Source organism: Salmo salar, chromosome ssa20 (assembly GCF_905237065.1).
Source record: "Salmo salar chromosome ssa20, Ssal_v3.1, whole genome shotgun sequence".
Taxonomy (NCBI): domain Eukaryota; kingdom Metazoa; phylum Chordata; class Actinopteri; order Salmoniformes; family Salmonidae; genus Salmo; species Salmo salar.
Genome location: NC_059461.1, coordinates 36,657,097 through 36,680,714, shown reverse-complemented (window position 1 = coordinate 36,680,714; position 23,618 = coordinate 36,657,097). Strand labels below are relative to the sequence as shown.

Sequence of the window (23,618 nt, the reverse complement as noted above, 5' to 3'; positions counted from 1 at the left end):
ATCTCAATACATCAGTCAGGAAGTTAAATCTTGGTCGCAAATGGGTCTTCCAAATGAACAATTACCCCAAGCATACTTCCAAAGTTGTGGCAAAATGGCTTAAGGACAACAAAGTATTGGAGTGGCCATCACAAAGCCCTGACCTCAATCCTATAGACAATCTGTGTACAGAACTGAAAAAGCGTGTGCGAGCAAGGAGGCCTACAAACCTGACTCCGTTGCACCAGCTCTGTCAGGAGGAGTGGGCCAAAATTCACCCAACTTATTGTGAGAAGCTTGTGGAAGGCTACCCGAAGCGTTTGACCCAAGTTAAACAATTTAAAGGCAATGCTACCAAATACTAATTGAGTGTATGTAAACTTCTGACCCACTGGGAGTGTGATGAAAGAAATAAAAGCTGAAATAAATAATTCTCTCTACTATTATTCTGACATTTCACATTCTTAAAATAAAGTGGTGATCCTAACTGACAGGGAATTTTTACTAGGATTAAATGTCAGGAATGGTGTAAAACTGAGTTGAAATGTATTTGGCTAAGATGTATGTAAACTTCCGACTTCAACTGTAAATGTAGTATTTCAGTTTTTTTTATATACATTTGCAAAAATGTTGAAAAAAATTGCTTTGTCATTATGGGGTATTGTGTGTAGACAGATGAGGGGAAAAAACAATTTAATCAATTTTAGAATAAGGCTGTGATGTAACAAAATGTGGAAAAAGTAAAGGGTCTGAATACTTTCGAATGTACTGTATATGAACAATGCGCTTTCTTGCTCTAAGGATTGCACATTTCTAAAAGAATAGACTATGGATATACTGTTGTAGAATACAGTATGATCTATTAATGCTCATCAAGAAATGGATTATGACCCGCTGCCTGATCAGTTTCAGGTTATTGCGTTAAATGACCCCATGAGCAAGTTGCTAAGATAACAGGTAAAAATATCAGCAAAACTAAACATGTTCTGTACAATGTGTTGCTGTGTTCGATTCAGACAGTATAGGCTACTGTATGACAACTGCGGCACAACGTTTGATGCACCTGTCCATCCTGTATTATTATTTTTAACTTTCATTGTGAAGGTGAACGGAAAGGCTGGAGCAACGAACCGCCCTTGCTGTCACTGCCTGGCCGGTTTCCCCTCTTTCCACTGGGATTCTCTGCCTCTACCCCTATTACGGGGGTTGAGTCACTGGCTTACTGGTGTTCTTCCATGCCGTCCCTGGGAGGGGTGCGTCACTTGAGTGGGTTGAGTCACTGATGTGGTCTTCCTGTCTGGGTTGGCGCCCCCCCTTGGGCTGTGCCGTGGCGGAGATCTTTGTGGGCTATACTCGGCCTTGTCCCGGGATGGTATGTTGGTGGTTGGAGATATCCCTCCAGTGGTGTGGAGGCTGTGCTTTGGCAAAGTGGGTGGGGTTATATCCTACCTGTTTGGCCCTGTCCGGGGGTTTCATCGGATGGGGCCACAGTGTCTCCTGACCCCTCCTGTCTCAGCCTCCAGTATTTATGCTGCAGTAGTTTATGTGTCGGGGGGCTAGGGTCAGTCTGTCACATCTGGAGTATTTCTCTTGTCTTTTCCGGTGTCCTGTGTGAATTTAAATATGCTCTCTCTAATTCTCTCTTTCTCTTTCTTTCTTTCTCTCGGAGGACCTGAGCACTAGGACCATGCCTCAGGACTACCTGGCTTGATGACTCCTTGCTGTCCCCAGTTGTCCCAGACCTGCTGGAACCCTGACCTATTCACCGGACGTGCTACCTGTCCCAGACCGGCTGTTTTCAACTCTCTAGAGACAGCAGGAGCGGTAGAGATACTCTCAAAGATCGGCTATGAAAAAGCCAACTGACACTTACTCTTGTGTTACTGACTTGTTGCACCCTCGACAACTACTATGATTATTATTATTTGACAATGCTGGTCATTTATGAACATTTGAACATCTAGGCCATGTGCTGTTATAATCTCCACCCGGCACAGCCAGAAGAGGACTGGCCACCCCTCATAGCCTGGTTCCTCTCTAGGTTTCTTCCTAGGTTTTGGCCTTTCTAGGAAGTTTTTCCTAGCCACCGTGCTTCTACACCTCTGCATTGCTTGCTGTTTGGGGTTTTAGGCTGGGTTTCTGTACAGCACTTTGTGATATCAGCTGATGTAGAAGGGCTATATAAATAAATTTGATTTGAAATTTGATTTGATTGTAAATATTAATATTGTATTTGATATATGAACTAAATAGGTCAAAAATAGGCTTAAATTTGATCTAAACCATCCACAAATAATTATATCAGTAGACGAGGTTGAACAGGTTAGTGTCGTTTCACAGTGCACTGTTAGGTATACTAGTTCATGCGTCCCAGCACTCTTATGTGAGTATGAAATTCCTCTCTTTCTGAGCAACTGTGTCCGTTTAACCCTCCCCTTCCTGTGACTATATGGCCGTGTCTGCGTGAGAGACTAGAGATACTGTATCTCAGCGGAGCAGACAACTGTTGCATAGATAATGTCAAACTGACACACACAGAAAGAGCGTTTTCCACATTGATAATGTTGTGTGCCTTGTAATCCTAGAAGTTTTACAAAGTGGGTTTTCCCCAACTAAAACCGCATTTTTAATAAATTATATATACTCTTTTACTCCCGTGTATGATATATGGAATAAGACATATTCAACAACTCAATCCATATTCTGTTTTCTATTTGCATTTATACTGTAATTAAACATGTATCAAATTATCCCCAAAAGCATCCTTTAATTCTGTGGATGATGATGATGATAATAATAATAATAATAATAATAATGGAACAAGTATTAGGCATCTAGGCCTATTTGCACTTCATTTTAGATATCTAAAGACAAAAAAGTGTCTAGGATAGAGGACAAAATTTAAATTGGGATTTACCTAGATAATCTATTGACTAAAGGGGCGTGACGGAGACTGCGCAATCGTCATCTAGAACGTTCTCTCATGAGGAGAGTTGGCTAAAGTTTTGCTCCGCGAGATAAAAGTATAATATTGGATGCTGGTTCTCTCAACTGGGATGTGTACACCACCGTTGAGTATAGTCGGATAGTGGTTCTCTCAACGGGGATGGCTACGCCACCTTTGAGTATGAGCTATATACATTTGATGGTAAGTTTTTTTTTTTTTTTCTCCCTTCACGCGACACTTGTATCGGTCGGTGGGATCAAATTGACCGGGAACATTGTTCACACACTGCACGTAGCGATGCCATTCACACTCCAATGAAATTATCGATGTTGGCTTACTTTTGATTCAAATGTATTCTAAAATTCAAAATCTTCAGAATCGATACGCCATGTGGTCGGCCATAAAGAATGTCGCGTAAACATGCCAATGGAAAGGCCTCATACAGGTGTGACATTTTTGTGTGGCGCCGGTTGAAGCCGGTGTAGCCTACTGTTTGACTAAAGGGCCCATCATAGTACCAAACGTGTACACTTATGCACAGCAGTGTTTAATTCTCAGCGCAGCTCAAGCAATTTCTCCAAATGTCAACACATGCAAATGAATAGAGGACGCTGATGTGCAGCTACTCTGAACAAAAATATAAACATCACATGTAAAGTGTTGCTTTCATGAGCTCAAATAACAGTAGCTGTTGCCAGAGAATTGAATGTTCATTTCTGTACCATAATGTTATTTTAGAGAATTTGGCAGTGCGTTCAACCGGCCTCAACCGCATACCGCGTGTAACCACGCCAGCCTAGGTCCTGCACATCTGGCTTCCTCACCTGTGGGATCGTCTGAGGAGTATTTCTGTCTGTAATAAAGCCCTTTTTTGGCGAAAAATTCATTCGGATTGGCTTGGCCTGGCTCCCCAGGGGGTGGACATATGCCTTCCAAAGCCCACCCATGGCTGCACCCCTGCCCAGTCATGTGAAATCCATAGATTAGGGCCTAATATATTTATTTCAATTGACTGATTTCCTTATACGAACTGTAACTCAGTTAAATCTTGGAAATTGTTGCATTTATATTTTTGTTCAGTATACTTTTCTCCAGTACTTTTCTCAGTGTAGCCTACTTTTCTCTGGTAAAATGCAAGATTAACTTCAAGCAAAACATTAGGAAATGTAGCTGGCTACACTCTTTCTATGATAAACATTATAAATATGATGACCATGCATAGTTTTAGCAAAAAATAGCTTTATTTCATTGCAAGCAATATAAAACGCAGATGAAATGGTTTAAAACTGATTATTTTTTTGATGGTCTGCATTTTGAAAATGCAGATTTCTGAACGCATCTCCTGGAATTAGAAAGGAAAAATGCTGACGGTCCAATATTCTAGAACACTGCTGTACATACTCATACATGTTTTTTAATCTGATATGCCCTTAAAGTTGTGCAGTTTGTGTACCTCATGCTGAGAGAAAAAATATATCTATATATATATATATATAATGCAATGAGGTGGCTGCTCCATACGGTAGTCTATGCCTATATTTTATTTCCCAGGTGTGCACCTGTTGAAAAATGGCAACAACATGCCATTTGATTAGAGTTAAAATTAAAGGATATCTTTTTACAACGAACAAGGTCTTAGAATATCTACTATGGGGGAAACATGTCATCTTGTGTTCTGTGTAAAATAACTAACTATTATGATCTACTTGTGGAAAATGATGAGTCTGATTACCTCCTGAAGTAGCTATCATCAAGCTACAGCTATCATCAAGCTACAGCTATCATCAAGCTACAGCTATCATCAAGTCACGGAAATCCTGGACTTCCCATCGGCCTAGGGAGACTAGTTATCAAGCTTCTCAGAGTAGGAGTGGTGAAGTCCCCCTATCCATGCGATCTTATTCATTAAGATCTTAAAAGGCAAAACTGTTTCTAGATCAGCACTCCCACTCTGAGAAGTTTGATGTTCAGTGCATTGACTTTTTCCACATTTTGTTACGCTACAGCCTTATTCTAAAATTGATCGAATTGTTTTTTTCCCACTCATCAGCCTACACACAATACCCCATAATGACAACGCAAAAAATGGTATTTAGACATTTTTGCTAATTGATTACACATTTTTAATGGAAATATCACATTTACATAAGTATTCAGACCCTTTATTCAGTACTTTGTTGGGGCACCTTTGGTAGCGATTACAGCCTTAAGTCTTCTTGGGTATGATGCTACAAGCTTGGCACACCTGTATTTGGGGAGTTTTTCCCCATTCTTCTCTGCAGATCCTCTCAAGCTCTGTCAGGTTGGATGGGGAGCGTCGCTGCACAGCTATTTTCAGGTCTCTCCAGAGATGTTAGATCGGGTTCAAGTCCGGGCTCTGGCTGGGCCACTCAAGGACATTGAGAGACATGTCCCGAAGCCACTCCTTCGTTGTCTTGGCTGTGTGCCTAGGGTCGTTGTCTTGGCTGTGTGCCTAGGGTCGTTGTCTTGGCTGTGTGCCTAGGGTCGTTGTCTTGGCTGTGTGCCTAGGGTCGTTGTCTTGGCTGTGTGCCTAGGGTCGTTGTCTTGGCTGTGTGCCTAGGGTCGTTGTCTTGGCTGTGTCCGCTCTGGAGCAGGTTGCTATCAAAATTCTCTCTTCACTTTGCTCCGTTCATCTTTTACCCCTTTTCTCATCAATCTACACACAATACCCCATAATGACAAAGTGAAAACAGGTTTTTGGAGATGTTTGCCAAATGTATTAAAAATAAAATACATATCTTATTTACATAAATATTGAGACCCTTTATGGGACTTGTAATTGAGCTCAGGTGCATACTGTTTCCATTGATCATCCTTGAGATGTTTCTACAACTTGATTGGAGTCAACCAGGGCGACGGTTCACTTTCCAACAAGACAACGACCCTAACCCCACAGCCAAGACAACGCAGGAGTGGCTTCGGGACAAGTGGTCCAGCAAGAGCCCGGATTTGAACCCGATGGAACATCTCTGGAGAGACCTGAAAATAGCTGTGCAGCAGTGCTCCCCAATCAACCTGACAGAGCTTGAGAGGATCTGCAGAGAAGAATGGGAGAAATTTCCCAAATACAGGTGTGCCAAGCTTGTAGCGTCATACACAAGAAGACTTGAGACTGTAATTGTTGCCAAAGGTGCCCCAACAAAGTACTGAATAAAGGGTCTGGATACTTATTTAAATGTGATATTTCCAGGGTTTAATTTTGCTACAATTTCTACAAACCTGTTGTTGCTATGTCATTATGGGGTATTGTGAAGATTGAAAGGGGGGGGACAATTTTTAATACATTTTAGAATCGGGCTGTAATGTAACAAAATGTGGAAAAAGGTAAGGGGTCTGAATACTTTCCGAATGCACTGTATACAGCCTCTGGGCTACTACTCAAGCAAATGTGTTAAAAGTTCAAGCTGTTTGCATAAGTTGTTATATTGTGCTGTAGGAGGTTGTACATCTCTGACACTACCACGTGTTATTATCACAAATGTGGGTCAAGTTATTAAGCTTTCATGGTAGGAGAATGTTTCCAATATATGACATTGTTTGTCACTGATCCTATTTACTCGTTTTATGAAGGATTTAAATCAGTTGAGGTTGTACTCAAGATTACTTATGTTTATTAGCCTCAATGCCTTTTCAAAAGTAGGCCTATATAGTTTTTGTATTTTATTAGGATCCCCATTAGCAGCTAAAGCAGAAGCTACGGCAAGAGGAAAAAATAGCTGTATTTTGTTTGAATGCATTCAGTTGTGCAACTGAGTAGGTATCCCCTTTCCTCTTACTCGGATCCAAACAGATCAAACGTTAGATAATACTTAACATGAATGTAGAAGTGGGCCTGCATCACAAGGATAGAACTACATACATTTAAAATAAATAAGCCTTAAAGGCCCAGTGCAGTCAAACTTGATTTCCTGTGTTTTATATACACTGAGTATACCAAACATGAGTCACACCTTCCTAATATTGCGTTGCCCCCCCCATTTGCCCTCAGAACAGCCTCAATTCACAGGGACATGGGTGGTGGACCATTCGTGATACACACGGGTCACTGTTGAGTTTGAAAAACCCAGCAGCGTTGCAGTTCTTTACATACTCAAACCGGTGCGCCTGGCATCTACTACCCTGTTCAAAGGCACTTACATATTTTGTCTTGTCCAGTCACCCTCTGAATGGCACACATACACAATCCATGTCTCAAGCCTTAGAAATCCTTCTTCAACCCGTGTCCTCCCCTTCATCTACACTGGTTTTAAGTGGATTCAAAAAGTGACATCAATAAGGGATCATAGCTTTCACAAGGATTCACCTGGTCAGTCTATGTCATGGAAAGGGTAACATCTAATTACGGTCTCCTGGAAACACTGACCAACCCTGTCAATAATTCCTCCCTGGCTTATTCAATCGTTGTCATGTCAAACAACAATATATTCATCAAGGTGCTGCCCACTATATTCCAACTATAGAATTAGAATAATCATTATATTTCGTGATTCCAACAGTTCACCAATTAAATGGGCTTAGATGTTTTTGCCCATATCATGCTGCGTGTGGACATTTCTAATAAAAGTGCAGAAATTGATGAAAATGATCTTTGTTTGGAGTTGGATTGAACAGTATAAATGGAGAAAGCCCCATTGAAATCACTTATAATTTGTGTTGCCACCCTATAGTCATGAACTACTCATGAAGCATATTTCAAACTTTTATTATCCAAAAACATAAAATATCGTCAAATACCATCATACCGTCAAAAATATTGTGATATGATATTTTGTCCATATCGCCCAGCCGTACTATGAGGTTGGAATAATATTGTGAAAATTATGATAATGCCCTTTTAGTTTAACAGCTGTTTGAAAAGACTGCCTGAAATTTCAGTCTGTTTTGGTGGGATGGAGTTTTGGCCTTCCATGGTGCCATCACCAGGCGGTAAATGTAGTTAATAAACCAATAAAAAAGACAGTTCCAAACCTCTCTGCCAATAACAGCTAATTTTCTTCTCATACATTGTTATCCTTTGTTCTACTGCTACAATTGTTTTGTCTAAGCAGGCCCTGATATCCTAATCTCACAGCACCAATGTTCTGTAAACACCAGAGAGAATCCCACAACATCAGAAAGTCTGAAAGTTTCACACAATACAATAATCATCTGTGTCCTCTGTTCTTCAGTCTGACATCAATACTATGAACATTGAAGTCTAGCGACCCTCAACTTTGCACAAAGACACTGGCAGAATCATCAAATCAAAGTTTAATGGTCACATGCACATATTTAGCAGATGTTATTGCTGGTGTAGTGAAATGCTTGTGTTCCTAACTCCAACAGTGCAGTAGTATCTAACAATTCACAACAATACACAAATCTAAATGTAAAATAATTCCCTGTGGCTCAGTTGGTAGAGCATGGTGTTTGCAACACCAGAATGGTGTGTGCAATGCCAGGGTTGTGGGTTCGATTCCCACGGGAGCTACTGTAAGTCGCTCTGGATAAGAGCGTCTGCTAAATGACTAAAATGTAAATGTAAAATAAATATTACATCTAGCAATGTCAGAGTGGCATTGACTAAAATACAGTAGAATACAGTATATACATATGAGATGAGTAAAGCAATATGTAAACATTATTAAAGTGACTAGTGTTCCATTATTAAAGTGGCCAGTGAATCCAAGTCTAAGTATATAGGGCAGCTGCTGGGTTGCAGGGTTGCGTAACCGGATGGAACCTAGTTAGTGATGGCTATTAAACAGTCTGATAGCCTTGAGAGAGAAGCTGTTTTTCAGTATCTCGGTCCCAGCTTTCATGCACCTGTACTGACCTCGCCTTCTGATAGCGGGGTGAACAGGCCGTGGCAGACCGCACCACTCTCTGGAGACCCCTGCGGTTGCGGGCAGTGCAGTTGCTGTACCAGGCGGTGATACAGCCCAACAGGATGCTATTATCTACAGAAAGAATACATGCTGACATTCATATACAGTTGAAGTCGGAAGTTTACATACACCTTAGCCAAATACATTTAACTTCTTATGGGCAGGTCGGACGGTAGCGTCCCACCTGGCCAACATCCTGTGAAATTGCAGAGCGCGAAATTCAAACTACAGAATTATAAATATTTAACTTTCATAAAATCACAAATGTAATACATCAAAATAAAGCTTAACTTCTTGTTAATCCAGCCGCTGTGTCAGATTTCAAAAAAGCTTTACGGCGAAAGCACACCATGCGATTATCTGAGGACAGCGCCCCGCATACAAAAGCATGAAAAACATATTTCAACCAGGTAGGTGCGCCACAAAAGTCAGAAATAGCGATATAATAAATGCCTTTGATCTTCTGTTGGCACTCAAAGGTCCCAGATACATCACAAATGGTCCTTTTGTTTGATAATGTCCTTTATATGCATACAAACTCAGTTTAGCTGGCGCGCTTCAGTCAATAATCCACCCAGTTTCCCTTCCATCAAAATGAATACAAAATGAATCCCAAACGTTACTAAAAATTTCCAAACAAGTCAAACAACGTTTATAATCAAACCTTAGGTACCCTAATACATAAATAAACAATACAATTTAAGACGGAGAATCGTTATTGTCTTTACCGGAGAAAAATACCAAAGAACGCGCTCTCTTCCTCGCACTTGGAAACACTACAGCCAAAATGGGAGCCACCTAGAAAAACTACAATTTCTGGCTCATTTTTCCAAAAACCAGCATGAAACTCTTTCTAAAGACTGTTGACATCTAGTGGAAGTCCTAGGAACTGCAGTCTGGGAGGATTTCTCCTTATAATAAAAGTGACAGCCATTGAAAACAGTGGTAGGCTGAAACATTTTTTGGGGGGATGGTTTGTCCTCGGGGTTTTGCCTGCCATATCAGTTCTGTTATATTCAGACATAATTTTAACAATTTTAGAAACTTTAGAGTTTTCTATCCAAATCTACCAATTGTATGCATATCCTTGCTTCTGGGCCTGAGTAACAGGCAGTTTACTTTGGGCACGCTTTTCATCCGGACGTGAAAATACTGCCCCCTACCCAAGAGAGGTTAAACTCAGTTTTTTACAATTCCTGACATTTAAACCTAGTAAAAATTCCCTGTTTTTAGGTCAGTTAGGATCACCACTTTATTTTAAGAATGTGAAATGTCAGAATAATAGTAGAGAATGATTTATTTAAGCTTTTATTTCTTTCATCACATTCCCAGTGGGTCAAAAGTTTACATACACTCAATTAGTATTTGGTAGCAATGCCTTTAACCTCTCTGCGCTAGGTGGGACGTGACCATCCCACTCCATTCAACATCCAGTGGAACAGCGTGGCGCGAAATACAAAACCTCAAAAATGCAATAATTTCAATTTTTCAAACATACGACTATTTTACACCATTTTAAAGATAAGTCTCTCGTTAATCTAACCACATTGTCCGATTTCAAAAAGGCTTTACAGCGAAAGCAAAACATTACATTATGTTAGGAGAGTACATAGACCAAAATAATCACACAGCCATTTTCCAAGTAAGCATATATGTCACAAAAACCCAAAACACAGCTAAATGAAGCACTAACCTTTGATCTTCATCAGATGACACTCCTAGGACATTATGTTATACAATACATGTAAGTTTTGTTTAATCAAGTTCATGTTTATATCCCAAAACTGCTTTTTACATTGGCGTGTGATGTTCAGAACGTGTATTCCCACCAAAAACTTCCGGTGAATTTACAAAATTACTCATCATAAACATTGACAAAATACATAACAATTATTTTAAGAATTATAGATACAGAACTCCTTTATCGCTATGTCAGATTTGTCAGATTTTAAAATAGCTTTTCGGTGAAAGCACATTTTTCAATATTCTGAGTACATAGCTCAGCCATCACGGCTAGCTATTTTGACACCCGCCATGTTCGGAGCAAACTAAACTCAGAATTAGTATTAGAAATATTGTATTACCTTTGCTGATCTTCGTCAGAATGCACTCCCAGGACTGCTACTTCCACAAGAAATGTTGCTTTTGTTCCAAATAATCCATAGTTATGTCCAAATACCTCCGTTTTGTTCGTGCGTTCAGGTCACTATCCGAAGGGTGACGCGCGAGCGCATTTCAAGACCAAAAAAGTCAAAATGTTCCATTACCGTACTTAGAAGCATGTCAAACGCTGTTTAAAATCAATTTTTATGGTATTTTTCTCGTAAAATAGCGATAATATTCCAACCAGACAATAGTGTATTCATTCAAAGAAGAAATTCATTCAAAGAGGAAAAGAAAAAACAGTGTGAATGCGCATATCCAATCCCTTTGTCCCCAGGCAGACCACTGAGAAACTGAGCTACTATACTCTGCCCAGAGACAGGAGACGGCTCAATCCGCTTTCTGAAAGGCTTTGGACAGCCAATGGAAGCCTTAGAAAGTGCAACGTAACCCCACAGATACTGTAGTTTCGATAGAGAATCAAAAGAACTACAAATTCTCACAGGCCACTTCCTGCTTGGAATTTTCTCAGGTTTTTGCCTGCCATATGAGTTCTGTTATACTCACAGACACCATTCAAACAGTTTTAGAAACGTCAGTGTTTTCTATCCAAATCTACTAATAATATGCATATTCTCATTTCTGGGCAAGAGTAGTAACCAGTTTAAATCGGGAACGTTTTTTTATCCAGCCGTGAAAATACTGCCCCCTAGCCCAGACAGGTTAAATTGTTTAACTTGGGTCAAACGTTTCGGGTAGCCTTCCACAAGCTTCCCACAATAAGTTGGGTGAATTTTGGCCCATTCCTCCTGAGCTGGTTTAATTGAGTCAGGTTTGTAGGCCTCCTTGCACGCACACACTTTTTCAGTTCTGCCCACATATTTTCTATAGGATTGAGATTAGAGCTTTGTGATGGCCACTCCAATACCTTGCCTTTGTTGTCCTTAAGCTATTTTGCCACAACTTTGGAAATATGCTTGGGGTCATTGTCCATTTGGAAGACCCATTTGTGACCAAGCTTTAACTTCCTGACTGATGTCTTGAGATGTTGCTTCAATATATCCACATAATTTTCCATCCTCATGATGCCATCTATTTTGTGAAGTGCACCAGTCCCTCCTGCAGCAAAGCACCACCACAACATGATGCTGCCACCCCCATGCTTCACGGTTGGGATGGTGTTCTTCGGCTTGCAAGCCTCCCCTTTTTTCCTCCAAACATAACAATGGTCATTATGGCCAAACAGTTCTATTTTAGTTTCATCAGCCTAGAGGACATGTCTCCAAAAAGTATGATCTTTGTCCCCATGTGCAGTTGCAAACTAGGACTCATTTTACTATGGCTATAGATACTTTTGTACCTGTTTCCTACAGCATCTTCACAAGGTCCTTTGCTGTTGTTCTGGGATTGATTTGCACTTTTCGCACCAAAGTACGTTCATGTCTAGGAGACAGAACACGTCTCCTTCCTGAGCAGTATGACGGCTGCGTGGTCCCATGGTGTTTATACTTGCATACTATTGTTTGTACAGATGAATGTGGTACCTTCAGGCATTTGGAAATTGCTCCCAAGGATGAACCAGACTTGTGGAGGTCTACAATTTTTTTTTCTGAGGTCTTGGCTGATTTCTTTTGATTTTCCCATGATGTCAATCAAGGAGGCACTGAGTTTGAAGGTAGGCCTTGAAGTACATCCACAGGTACACCTTCAATTGACTCAAAAGATGTCAATTAGCCTATCAGAAGCTTCTAAGGCCATGACATAATTTTCTGGAATTTTCCAAGCTGTTTAAAGGCACAGTCAACTTCGGGTATGTAAACTCCTGACCCACTGGAATTGTGATTAACCTCTATGGGCTAGGTGGGACGCTTGCGTCCCACCTACTCAACAGCCAGTGTAATCCCGTGGCGCGATATTCAAATACCTCAAAAATGCAAAAACTTCAATTTTTCAAACATATGACTATTTTACACCATTTTAAAGACAAGACTCTCGTTAATCTAACCACACTGTCCGATTTCAAAAAGGCTTTACAACGAAATCAAAACATTAGATTATGTCAGCAGAGTACCCAGCCAGAAATAATCAGACACCCATTTTTCAAGCTAGCATATAATGTCACATAAACCCAAACCACAGCTAAATGCAGCACTAACCTTTGATGATCTTCATCAGTTGACAACCCTAGGACATTATGTTATACAATACATGCATGTTTTGTTCAATCAAGTTCATATTTATATCAAAAACCAGCTTTTTACATTAGCATGTGACTAGCATGTGACTAGCATTCCGACCGAACACTGCCGGTGAATTTACTAAATTACTCACGATAAACGTTCACAAAAAACATAACAATTATTTTAAGAGTTATAGATACAGAACTCCTCTATGCACTCTATGTCTGATTTTAAGATAGCTTTTCGGTGAAAGCACATTTTGCAATATTCTAAGTAGATAGCCCGGCATCACAGGGCTAGCTATTTAGACACCCAGCAAGTTTAGCACTCACCAAAGTCAGATTTACTATAAGAAAAATGTTATTACCTTTGCTGTTCTTTGTCAGAATGCACTCCCAGGACTTCTACTTCAATAACAAATGTTGGTTTGGTCCCAAATAATCCATTGTTATATCCAAATAGCGGCGTTTTGTTCGTGCGTTCAAGACACTATCCGAAAGGGTAAATAAGGGTGACGAGCATGGCGCATTTCGTGACAAAAAATGTATAAATATTCCATTACCGTACTTCGAAGCATGTCAACCGCTGTTTAAAATCAATTTTTATGCCATTTTTCTCGTAAAAAAGTGATAATATTCCGACCGGGAAAGCGTGTATACGTACAAAGATAGAGAAAATAAAAACATCTCGTGCCCTTGTGCACGAGCCTGAGTCTGAGTACTCTGACCAGCCACTATCCAAACGCGATAATGTGTTTCAGCCTGGGGCTGCCTCGATATCATTCAGCTTTTTCCCGGGCTCTGAGAGCCTATGGGAGCCGTAGGAAGTGTAACGTTACAGCAAAGAACCTCAGTCTTCAATAAAAAGAGCCAAGATGAACAACAACTTGTCAGACAGGCCACTTCCTGTTCAGAATCTTCTCAGGTTTTTGACTGCCATATGAGTTCTGTTATACTCGTAGACACCATTCAAACTGTTTTAGAAACTTTAGGGTGTTTTCTATCCAAAGCCAATAATTATATGCATATTCTAGTTACTGGGCAGGAGTAGTAACCAGATTAAATCGGGTACGTTTTTTATCCGGCCGTGTCAATACTGCCCCCTAGCACCAACAGGTTAAGTGAAATAATCTGGAAACAATTGTTGGAAAAATGTATTGTCATGCGCAAAGTAGATGTCCTAATCAACTTGCCAAAACTATAGTTTGTTAACAAAATTTGTGGTGTGGTTGAAAAACAAGTTTTAATGACTCCAACCTAAGTGTATGTAAACTTCCGACTTCAACTGTATATGGCTAATATACCACGGCTAAGGGCTGTTCTTACAGACGACGCAAAGCTGAGTGCCTGAATATAGCCCTTAGCTTTGGTATATTGGCCATACATCACAAACCACTGAGGTGCCTTATTGCTATTATAAACTGGTTACCAACGTAATTAGAGAAGTAAGTACATGTTTTGTCATACCCATGGTATACGGTCTGATATACCACGCCTGTCAGCCAATCAGGATTCAGGGCTCGAATCACTGTTTATAATGCAGTGTAGCTGTCATGTAGCGTCTTGTCTGGAATGTGCTTGGGTTTTAATTTGTTCAGCAGGTTTGTAGGAAGGCCATATTTGGACATACTCCACTGTAACGTACAGATGAATACAGGTTGCTAAATTGGGTGTGCCCATGTATCTTGTGACTCAGCGGCAATTCCAAAGGGATTAGTGGGGAAATTGCAAACACCGTTCTTGTTTGTCTTTAGCTGAGAAATACAGCACACACACAGGCCTAGTTCAACCATATAAAGACCTAGGCTATAGAACATTTCTACCTCATAATTACACTAATTACATTATTTTTCAGGGATCTTATTAATTCAGCACATGTTTCTGTTTGGAGATTAATTGGAACAGTTTCAAAATCATGTTTGTAGAACTATAGAAATGACTTATCATTAGGCTTGCTTCACTTATAGTTCAAGTGACAGGGATAAGAAAGACAGATTTTAACATATCTTCCATGTTCACTGTGTATGAGGCTGCGTTTACAGAGGCATCCCAATTCTGATCTTTTGCCCAATTAATAGCAAGAGATCAGAATTGTGTGGCCTTTAAATGCAGCCTAAAATAACCACATTCTCAATGACTGGCAACTTGCTGATGTCTCATTTTCTACACATCACATTAAATGGCATATTAGTGGTCAACCATGTCTCAATATTTAAGTGAGAGATTTATGAGCCATCTCCAATATTGCCGTTGATGGAAATTCCGATTTATTGCTTCCCCTCTTCCGCAGTAGCTGAACTTTGTATTTGTTTTGCTAGAGAGTCAGTGGTGTGATCAGGAATTAAATTATATTGGTCCTGTTATTAAACCTAAGTGTTGCAAACTATGATGTCATTCGGACAAGGAGCTCTGTATGTGCAAATGCTAAGAAATTGCTTTGCTAACAAGGTTTGGATGATCTCCAAAATATTCTGGGATTGTGATTTAGCCCTTCCCTGGTTAATCATTAATATGGAACCTAGAGGTATTCCCGGTTTTATTGTAAAGTCAATAATGGCATTGTACTGTGTAGACTACACTGTTTCCTGTGCATATGACAAAAATAAGTTAGATTTGATAATGCCATATTGTAAGACAATAAATAACTAGCTCTACAATGCAGATTTGCTAAACCACTTTGATTACACTTTGCTTAAATGCTATGGGTGTCTAAAGGAAGCAAGGGGACAACTGGATGACAGTGTTTTTAATACAAGTTGTTCATCTTTATCTAAGGTTGTCCTCATCTGGGCCCTCACCCCCATGGCGGCAGCTCAATCTGGCCTTGAGTTGACACAGACAGGAGGCAGCATCAGGAACAGGAAACAGCGGGACATCTCATGCAGGGAAAACCTGGAGTACCCACATGACAACATCTGCTGTTTGAGTTGCCCAGCTGGTGAGACAAATGAAGATTTGAGATCCACAGTGTATGCATCCGAAATGGTACCCTATGCTATTCCTTATATAGTGCACTACCTGTGACCAGAGCCCTATGGGCCTTGGTCAAAAGTAGTGTACTATATAGGGAATAGGGTGCTATTTGGGACGAAGCCAGTCTGTCACAAGGTGAATTCCATCATGTGAACTACTGAAGCAAGTTTGACCTTGTAATGACTCCAGTTATATGGCTACAGTAATGAATATTCAGCTGACCGTCAAGTGTCTGCTTTATGTACAGGTAGACAACTGTTGTTTCTCTATGGCCTCAGGTAAATATGTCAAAGCGTACTGCACGGGTGCCTTGGAGAAAGGAACATGTGAGGACTGTGACCTCGACACATACACTGAACATGACAACGGACTGCGACAGTGCTTAAAGTGCACTAAGTGTCGCTCAGGTAAATTCTGTTTGACGATGAAGTTATGCCATTAAAATGAATGACAAAACAGAGCCGACATCAGCAGTTCTACTCTGATGCTTTATGAATGCAGGCCCTGCTCTTTTTGTCTTCAACATGCCAAACTCTGTGTTCCTGTCACAGATCAGGTGACCACAAAGACATGCACCATCACTCAGAACACAGAGTGCCAGTGTAAACCAGGGTATTTCTGTGCCCCTGACCAAGCCTGCGAGGTGTGCAGAAAGTGCTCAAGGTAGGTCCATAGAATATTTAAGCATACTCACTGATACTTGACAAACTAACTTCCATTAGATTATCATTAAACATTACAAAATGAAGACTGTTCACCTTACACATTCCATATCTTTTTATTTTTTTAAATCTATTTTTGTTGAAACCCTCCTCTTCTCCCAGATGTAAAGACAATGAGGTAAGGGTGAAGAACTGCACCACTACGTCCAACACGGTCTGTGAGACCAGACTGCCCACATCCAGCACCATCTCAGGTAAAACTCCAGGCCCAGGTACAGCATACATCACCTTGCTGCATGCGCTGTTGTGTCGTTATTTTTGTAAATGGTATTAATTTTGCATGTATTTGATAATTTACTGTTTCAATCCGGGATTCAAACAACTGCTGCTAATTTGGAAAACAGCAGAGGGATGTGGTTGACCATTTTCTCTCTATTGAAACCGTAGTGGTGATTGTGGTGGCAGTACTGGGTATCACTGCTGCACTTGCCGGTGTCTATTGGATGAGGCGAAAGCGCTTTAAAAGGACAGGTAAGGTCATTTTATATAAAATAAATACCTTTGCTTTCAATAGTGAAGGCTCCGGCTGTGTTCCAAATAGCACCCTATTCCATAGCTCAGGCTGTGTTCCAAATAGCACCCTATTCCATAGCTCAGGCTGTGTTCCAAATAGCACCTTATTCCATATATAGTGCACTACTTTTGGCTAGAGCCCTATATGCCCTGGTCAAAAGTAGTGCACTATAAAGAGAATAGGGTGCCAACCAGAGGGCACATAGTCTCAAAGCTTTGAAGCTCACTGCGTCTTAAGGCTGTCAACAGAACAGTCAATATTGTACCTGGATGTAAAGTACCGTGTCTGAGTCACATTTCCTCTGTTCCAGACACCCAGAATAATCCCAGTGCGATGCTAAAAGTCGTGGTGGTGAGTCAGTCAGTCTCATTCAAATGTTATTTTCACATTCACGGTGTCACTCAATCAGCACTGCATATCGAATTTGATTAATTCTGATAAAATTACTGAGGGATGAGCTGATAAAATTACACACATTTTGTGAGAACATGGCAAACAGCACCATTGAACAGCAAAAAATGTTCCTCATTAGACAACATAATTTTTCAGGATGATCAAAATAACAGGTCAATTGAGGAGAGGCAGAACAACCAGAATGCTGTGCTGGATGACACACAGCTCCATCCCTTGCTGCAGCAGACCCAGGCGGTGGGTGCCAAAGCCTCAGAGGATGAGGACAATGGACTGGGCGACAGCCTCCCCAACACCACCAACTCCTCCCAGTCCAGTCTGTCTGCACTACCCTCAGCCCCCCTCCCCAGATCCTCCCCGCTTCCCAGCCCTTCGGCCATGAGGCAGCCTGGCACTGCGGCTGGGGTGAGAGCAGCTGCTCTGGTCATGCTCAGGCTAACTTACCTTCCCCTGTCTTCCCCCAAGCTCTTTTCTAACTCCATCCTTATAGTTCATTTACTACTCATCCTATTCTGGATCTGGTCTTACTTTCTTTTCATCTTTCTATTCTCTGCTCCATTAACTTACTGTTTGTTGAAAGCCACAGTTGTCTGATGTATGATAGTGTAACAGTTTAGCTTCCGTCCCTCTCCTCGCCCCAACCTGGGCTTGAACCAGGGACCCTCTGCACACATCAACAACTGACACCCCACGAAGCATCATTACCCATCGCGCCACAAAAGCTGTTGCAGAGCAAGGGGAACAACTACTTAAGGTCGCAGAGCGAGTGACGTCACCCGATTGAAACGCTATTAGCGCACACAACCGCTAACGAACTAGCCATTTCACATCGGTTACAATCGCATTAGTACACACAATTAATAATTAATCTTACGGTCAAATGGACGCTTAGCCACCATGTCCCATTTTGAAGTAGTGCTACTCCTTTTGCACCATCTTGACGAAGACTTACTAGGTCGTTCACCAGTTTTTTCTAGTGTGCATTTTTAGACTTGTTTTTGAAGATTTGCTGAACTATTGCTAATGGCCAAGCCCAAGCACATACAGTGCCTTCAGAAAGTATTCAGACCCTTTGACTTATTCCACATTTTGTTGTGTTACAGCCTGAATTCTAAATGGATTAAATCAAAAAAAAATCTCTCACACATCTACACACAGTACCCCATAATGACAAAGTGAAAACATGTTTTTAGAAATGTTTGCTGATTTATTGAGAATGAAATACAGAAATATCTAATTTACATGAGACACCCCTGAGTCCGATTACAGCTGTAAGTCCTTCTTGGTAATTCTAAGATATTTCCACACCTGGATTTTGTTATTTTCAGAATACTTCAAGCTCTGTCAAATTAGTTATTGATCATTGCAGATAACCATTTTCAGATCTTGCCAGAGATTTTCACGTAGATTTAAGTCAAAACTGTCAGTCAGCCACTCAGGAACATTCACTGTGTTCTTGGTAAGCAACTCTAGTGTAGATTTGGCCTTGTTTTAAGTTATTGTCCTGCTGAAAGGTGAATTAATCTCCCAGTGTCTGGTGAAAAGCAGACTGAACCAGCTTCCTCTAGGATTTTACCTGTGCTTAGCTTTTTTTATCCTGAAACTCTCCAGTCCTTAACGATTACCAGCATACCCATAACATGAGGCAGCCAACACTATGCTTGAAAATATTGAGAGTAGTACTCAGTAATGTGTTGTATTTGATTTTCCCCAAACATAACACTTTTTATTCAGGACAAAAATGGAATTTCTTTGCCACATTTTTTCAGTATTACTTCCTTGCCTTGTTGTGAACAGGATGCATGTTTTGGAATATTTGTATTCGGTACAGGCTTTTCACTGTCAACTAGGCTAGCATTGTGGAGTAACTAAAATGTGGTTGATCCGTCTTCAGTTGTCTCCTGTCACAGCCATTAAACTCTTAACTGTTTCAAAGTCACAGTTGGCCTTATGGTGAAATCCCTGAGCGGTTTCCTTCCTCTCCGGCAACTGTGTTAGGCAGGACGCCTGTATCTTTGTAGAGACTGAGTGTATTGATACATTTTACATTTACGTCATTTAGCAGACGCTCTTATCCAGAGCGACTTACAAATTGGTCCATTCACCTTATGATATCCAGTGGAACAACCACTTTACAATAGTACACCTATATCTTTTTGGTGGGGGGGGATTACTTAATCCTATTCCAGGTATCCTATACACCATCCAAAGTGTAATTAATAACTCCACCATGCTCAAAGGGATATTCAATGTCTGCTTTTTTTTTTTTTTTTACCAAACTAGCAATAGGTGCCTTTTGCGAAGCATTGGAAAACCTCCCTGGTCTTTGTGGTTGAATCTGTGTTTGAAATGCACTGCTCGACAGAGGGACCTTACAGATAATTGTATGTGTGGGGTATAGAGATAAGGTAGTCAGTCAGTCATTCAAAAATCATGTTAAATACTTTTATTGCACACGGAGTGAGTCCATGCAACTTATTATGTGAGTTGAGCACATTTTTATTTCTGAACTTCTTTAGGCTTGCAAAGGGGTTGAATGCTTATTGACTCAAGACATTTCAGCTTTTCTTTTTTAATTAATTTGCACAAAACATGTTTTTAAACATGCTTCCACTTTGACATTATAGGGTGTTTTGTTTTGGCCAGTGACAAAAAAAACTAAGTTTAATCCATTTTCAATTCAGGCTGTAACACAACCAAATGTGGAAAAAGCCAAGGGGTGTCAATACTTTCTGAAGGCATTGTAAATGTGATTTATAGATGCACATGCAGGGTCAAGGAAGGGATTAAGGGCAGAGACAAGAAGCCCAGAGCTGTTGTAGAGGTCCTTCCCCTACCCTCCTGCATGATCCTCCAAGAGTTAACTTCAGAGATAGTGCACAGGCCTAATTAAGGAGCCAGACTTATGTTTTAGGATTTATAACGAACCATGTTGTTTCTTTATTTCTATTTTTTTAGGAAAATGTTGTCCTCATAAAACTGGTTCCTTTGAATGGTGAGAGTATACCCTCTGTATTTTATGGTTTTAGACTAGTTAACATAAACTAATATTTATCCTAAGATGATAATACACTATTGAATGGTGGGCTTTGATGTAATGGTCTTGACATGCCTTTTTGTTTTCAGGTGATGAGTCCTTGAAGAAAAGTTTTGAACTTTTTGAAGAGCTGGATGTTCACTACCATAACAGATTCTTCAGGCACATCGGACTCTCTGACAACGCTATAAAAAGCACTGCGCACCTTCATCCTGAAGATCGAGTCTATGAACTGTTGAAAGTATGGTTGGAGAAAGTGGGCATGGAAGCTGACATGAATGACCTAATTAAAGCATTATTTTATTTTGGCCAAAGGTTATCAGCAGAAAATATTATTTCTAAAGCCATTGAAAATGGTTATTATGAATATGCAGAAAATGAAAAGTGAATGTATGCCTGCTTCTACGGAGTTATGGGGAAAATACAAAAAATACTTGGATAAGGTGTACAGTATGAGTCAGAACTGAGCCGTATGTGTGTCGTTAAATGATCCCAGGTACTTGCTGTTACAGGCCTATTGGCTTGCTGTTGAGTAATTTCCTCTGTACAGTTTCACACAGTGAACTGGTAGGCTATGCACTGGCTAGTGACTGTAGAGCTGGTGGTGGATGTTTAGTGTTTCACAACTTCAGTCCTCCAGTACCCCTAATGGCAAAACTCTGTTTTAGCCCTGGACAAGCACACCTGATTCAACTAATCATCAAACCCTCAATGAGTTGAATCAGGTGAGTTTGTAATGGACTACAGCAAAAAGTTGTGCTTTTGGGGTTACTGGAGCTGGGAAACACTGCTGTAAGGGTACAGGATTATATACACCGGATGTTGTCTACGCTGATGTAGTGCATAGTGATCGGGCCATTATGGACTGGCCTGAATGTATTTTAAACACCAAGGCTGCTTCCCAAATGGAACCCTATTACTTTTGACCAGGGCTCTGTTCAAAAGCAATGCACTATATAGGAAATAGGGTGGCATTTGGGAAGTACTCCCAGTGGTGTCTCTTGAAGAGTCGGCAATGAATGTAAAACACATATTTACACATGATCAAAAAATACATGTAATTATGAGATTTAAAAATATATTTTGGTCTTGTTGAGCAATAATTTATTGGTTGTTGTGGTTTTGTTTATTTGTATTGATGATGAACCTTGTGTAAAAACGATACTTTTATCTCAATTTAACTTCATCAGGAAATTTAAATGCTGTCACTGTCCATGAAATTGCAACAAAGTTCTGTCTTAACACTGATAATGCCAAAGTTCCTGTTGCTCCTTAAGCATAAAATGTGTGTATATATATATATATATATATTTATTTTAAACATGATTTATTTGAAGGATGTTTCAGTGTAACCAAGTGTTTAAAATGGCATTGACAATTTGGTATTTGTAAATGGGCAATGTTGATCAGGTCATGAGTTCAGAGCAGGTAGTTTCCACTAGGTGGCGCTATCTATGGAAATAATCTAGTCTTCTGCTGTCTAATGATGAGCTGCTATTCCCAGCCTGTAGTACTGTACACTGTATTTAGTGATGTAGTATTTAGCATGGCCTTTTTTAACATTGATGGAATGATTTTGGTTTGTCTTTTGCAATCATGAGACTATCTTCTCTCTACATTGTTAGCTATGTTCTTGTCTTCACAGATTGCCCTTCGGGACAGTTTCACTAACATTCAAGTATTTTCATATCTTCTCTGTTAGTTTACAGAATATTTCCTTGAGTTGGATCCAAAGTGCAGTTGCCTTGCCAGTGTCATTTTTAATATAACATTTCACACATGATGTATGTCAATATTTATTATTGTATGTCGATGTTCTTTACAACTAAATATTGTCTTTTTTTTTTCGATAGAATTTTGATGGTAATGCATCAGTTTTGAAATAAATATTATTAAAATGTTATGCCATTTTCTAAATATGTCTAACTAGCACTCAAATGTACTAAAATGTTTCACGTGGATATCACTCAAAAGAGTATGCTTTTTGACATCAGAGAAAACGACATGGGTTGTTCTGTTGACATGTTCCGTGATGTCATAATTGTGTGTTATTCCAAGGGTCATTCTGAATCAATAAATTGTCAGAATAATAATAATAATAATAATAGATTTATTTTATATAGGTAGCTCTTTTAATTACATGTTGAATCTCAAAGTTGCTTTTATAAAGGAAAACAAAGGGGGGGAGAAAAAGGAAAACAATTTCACAAAACAAATGTAGGAGGATCTGGTTGTTCTTGGGTGATGGTCATCCACAGCCTTAGCAGCTTTCTCAACTGCTTATCTTCTATCTTGAGAGGAGGGAGCATAGATGGTACAGCCAGGCAGGGAGGTAGAGACATCTGACAGACAGGCCCCGGAGCTCTTCATCAGGCACCTTGTCATTTTCGATAGTCACAGTTCCTCCTCCGTAGATCAGTGTCCACTACTGAAATGTAGCTTCCACCTGGGTGATGCTTCGGCGGCTGTAAAAGTGCTGGTAAGACCACCTCAACAATAGAAGCAGGCCTGGACTCAGCACCTGTACTTGGTGTGAGGATGGCAAACAACACTTCATTTGACTTCAACCGCTGCACCGCCAGGCAGCTCATCCAGCTGACTGGCATTACATTGGGCAATTCCAGTAGATTGGTGAGCTTCAGGAACCACCAACGCAGAGGCAAGACCATCCCGGAGAGAAAACAGAAATAGGCAGAGTGATGTCTTCTCCGAACAGTGATGTGTCTTCTCAGAATGTCTTTTCTCAGAACAGTTATGTGTCTTCTCAGAGCAGTGATGTGTTTTCTCAGAATAGTCCAGCAGGTGGCAGTGGCACACAGCACCCTACAGGGAATGATTCTACCCATGTGTCTAGCAACAGGGAAT

General features: G+C 40.3%; 1 protein-coding gene across 4 annotated transcripts; it reads left to right on the top strand.

Moving 5' to 3' along the window:
- Window positions 1–1,989: 1,989 nt before the first annotated feature.
- Window positions 1,990–22,656, top strand: hdr (hematopoietic death receptor). Of its 4 annotated transcripts, none has more exons than XM_014161690.2 (10): window positions 1,990–3,127; window positions 15,872–16,034; window positions 16,348–16,476; window positions 16,621–16,732; window positions 16,894–17,003; window positions 17,179–17,262; window positions 17,616–17,656; window positions 17,855–18,121; window positions 20,675–20,711; window positions 20,843–22,656. In XM_014161690.2, the coding sequence occupies exons 1-10, from the start codon at window positions 3,086–3,088 to the stop codon at window positions 21,139–21,141; spliced, it is 1,284 nt and encodes a 427-aa protein (XP_014017165.2). In that variant the 5' UTR covers window positions 1,990–3,085; the 3' UTR covers window positions 21,142–22,656. The 4 variants fall into 4 exon arrangements, with proteins under 4 accessions (XP_014017165.2, XP_014017167.2, XP_014017166.2 ...); XM_014161692.2 differs by having other exon boundaries at window positions 1,992–3,127; window positions 17,855–17,953; XM_014161691.2 differs by having other exon boundaries at window positions 2,776–3,127; window positions 16,894–16,985.
- Window positions 22,657–23,618: the final 962 nt, after the last annotated feature.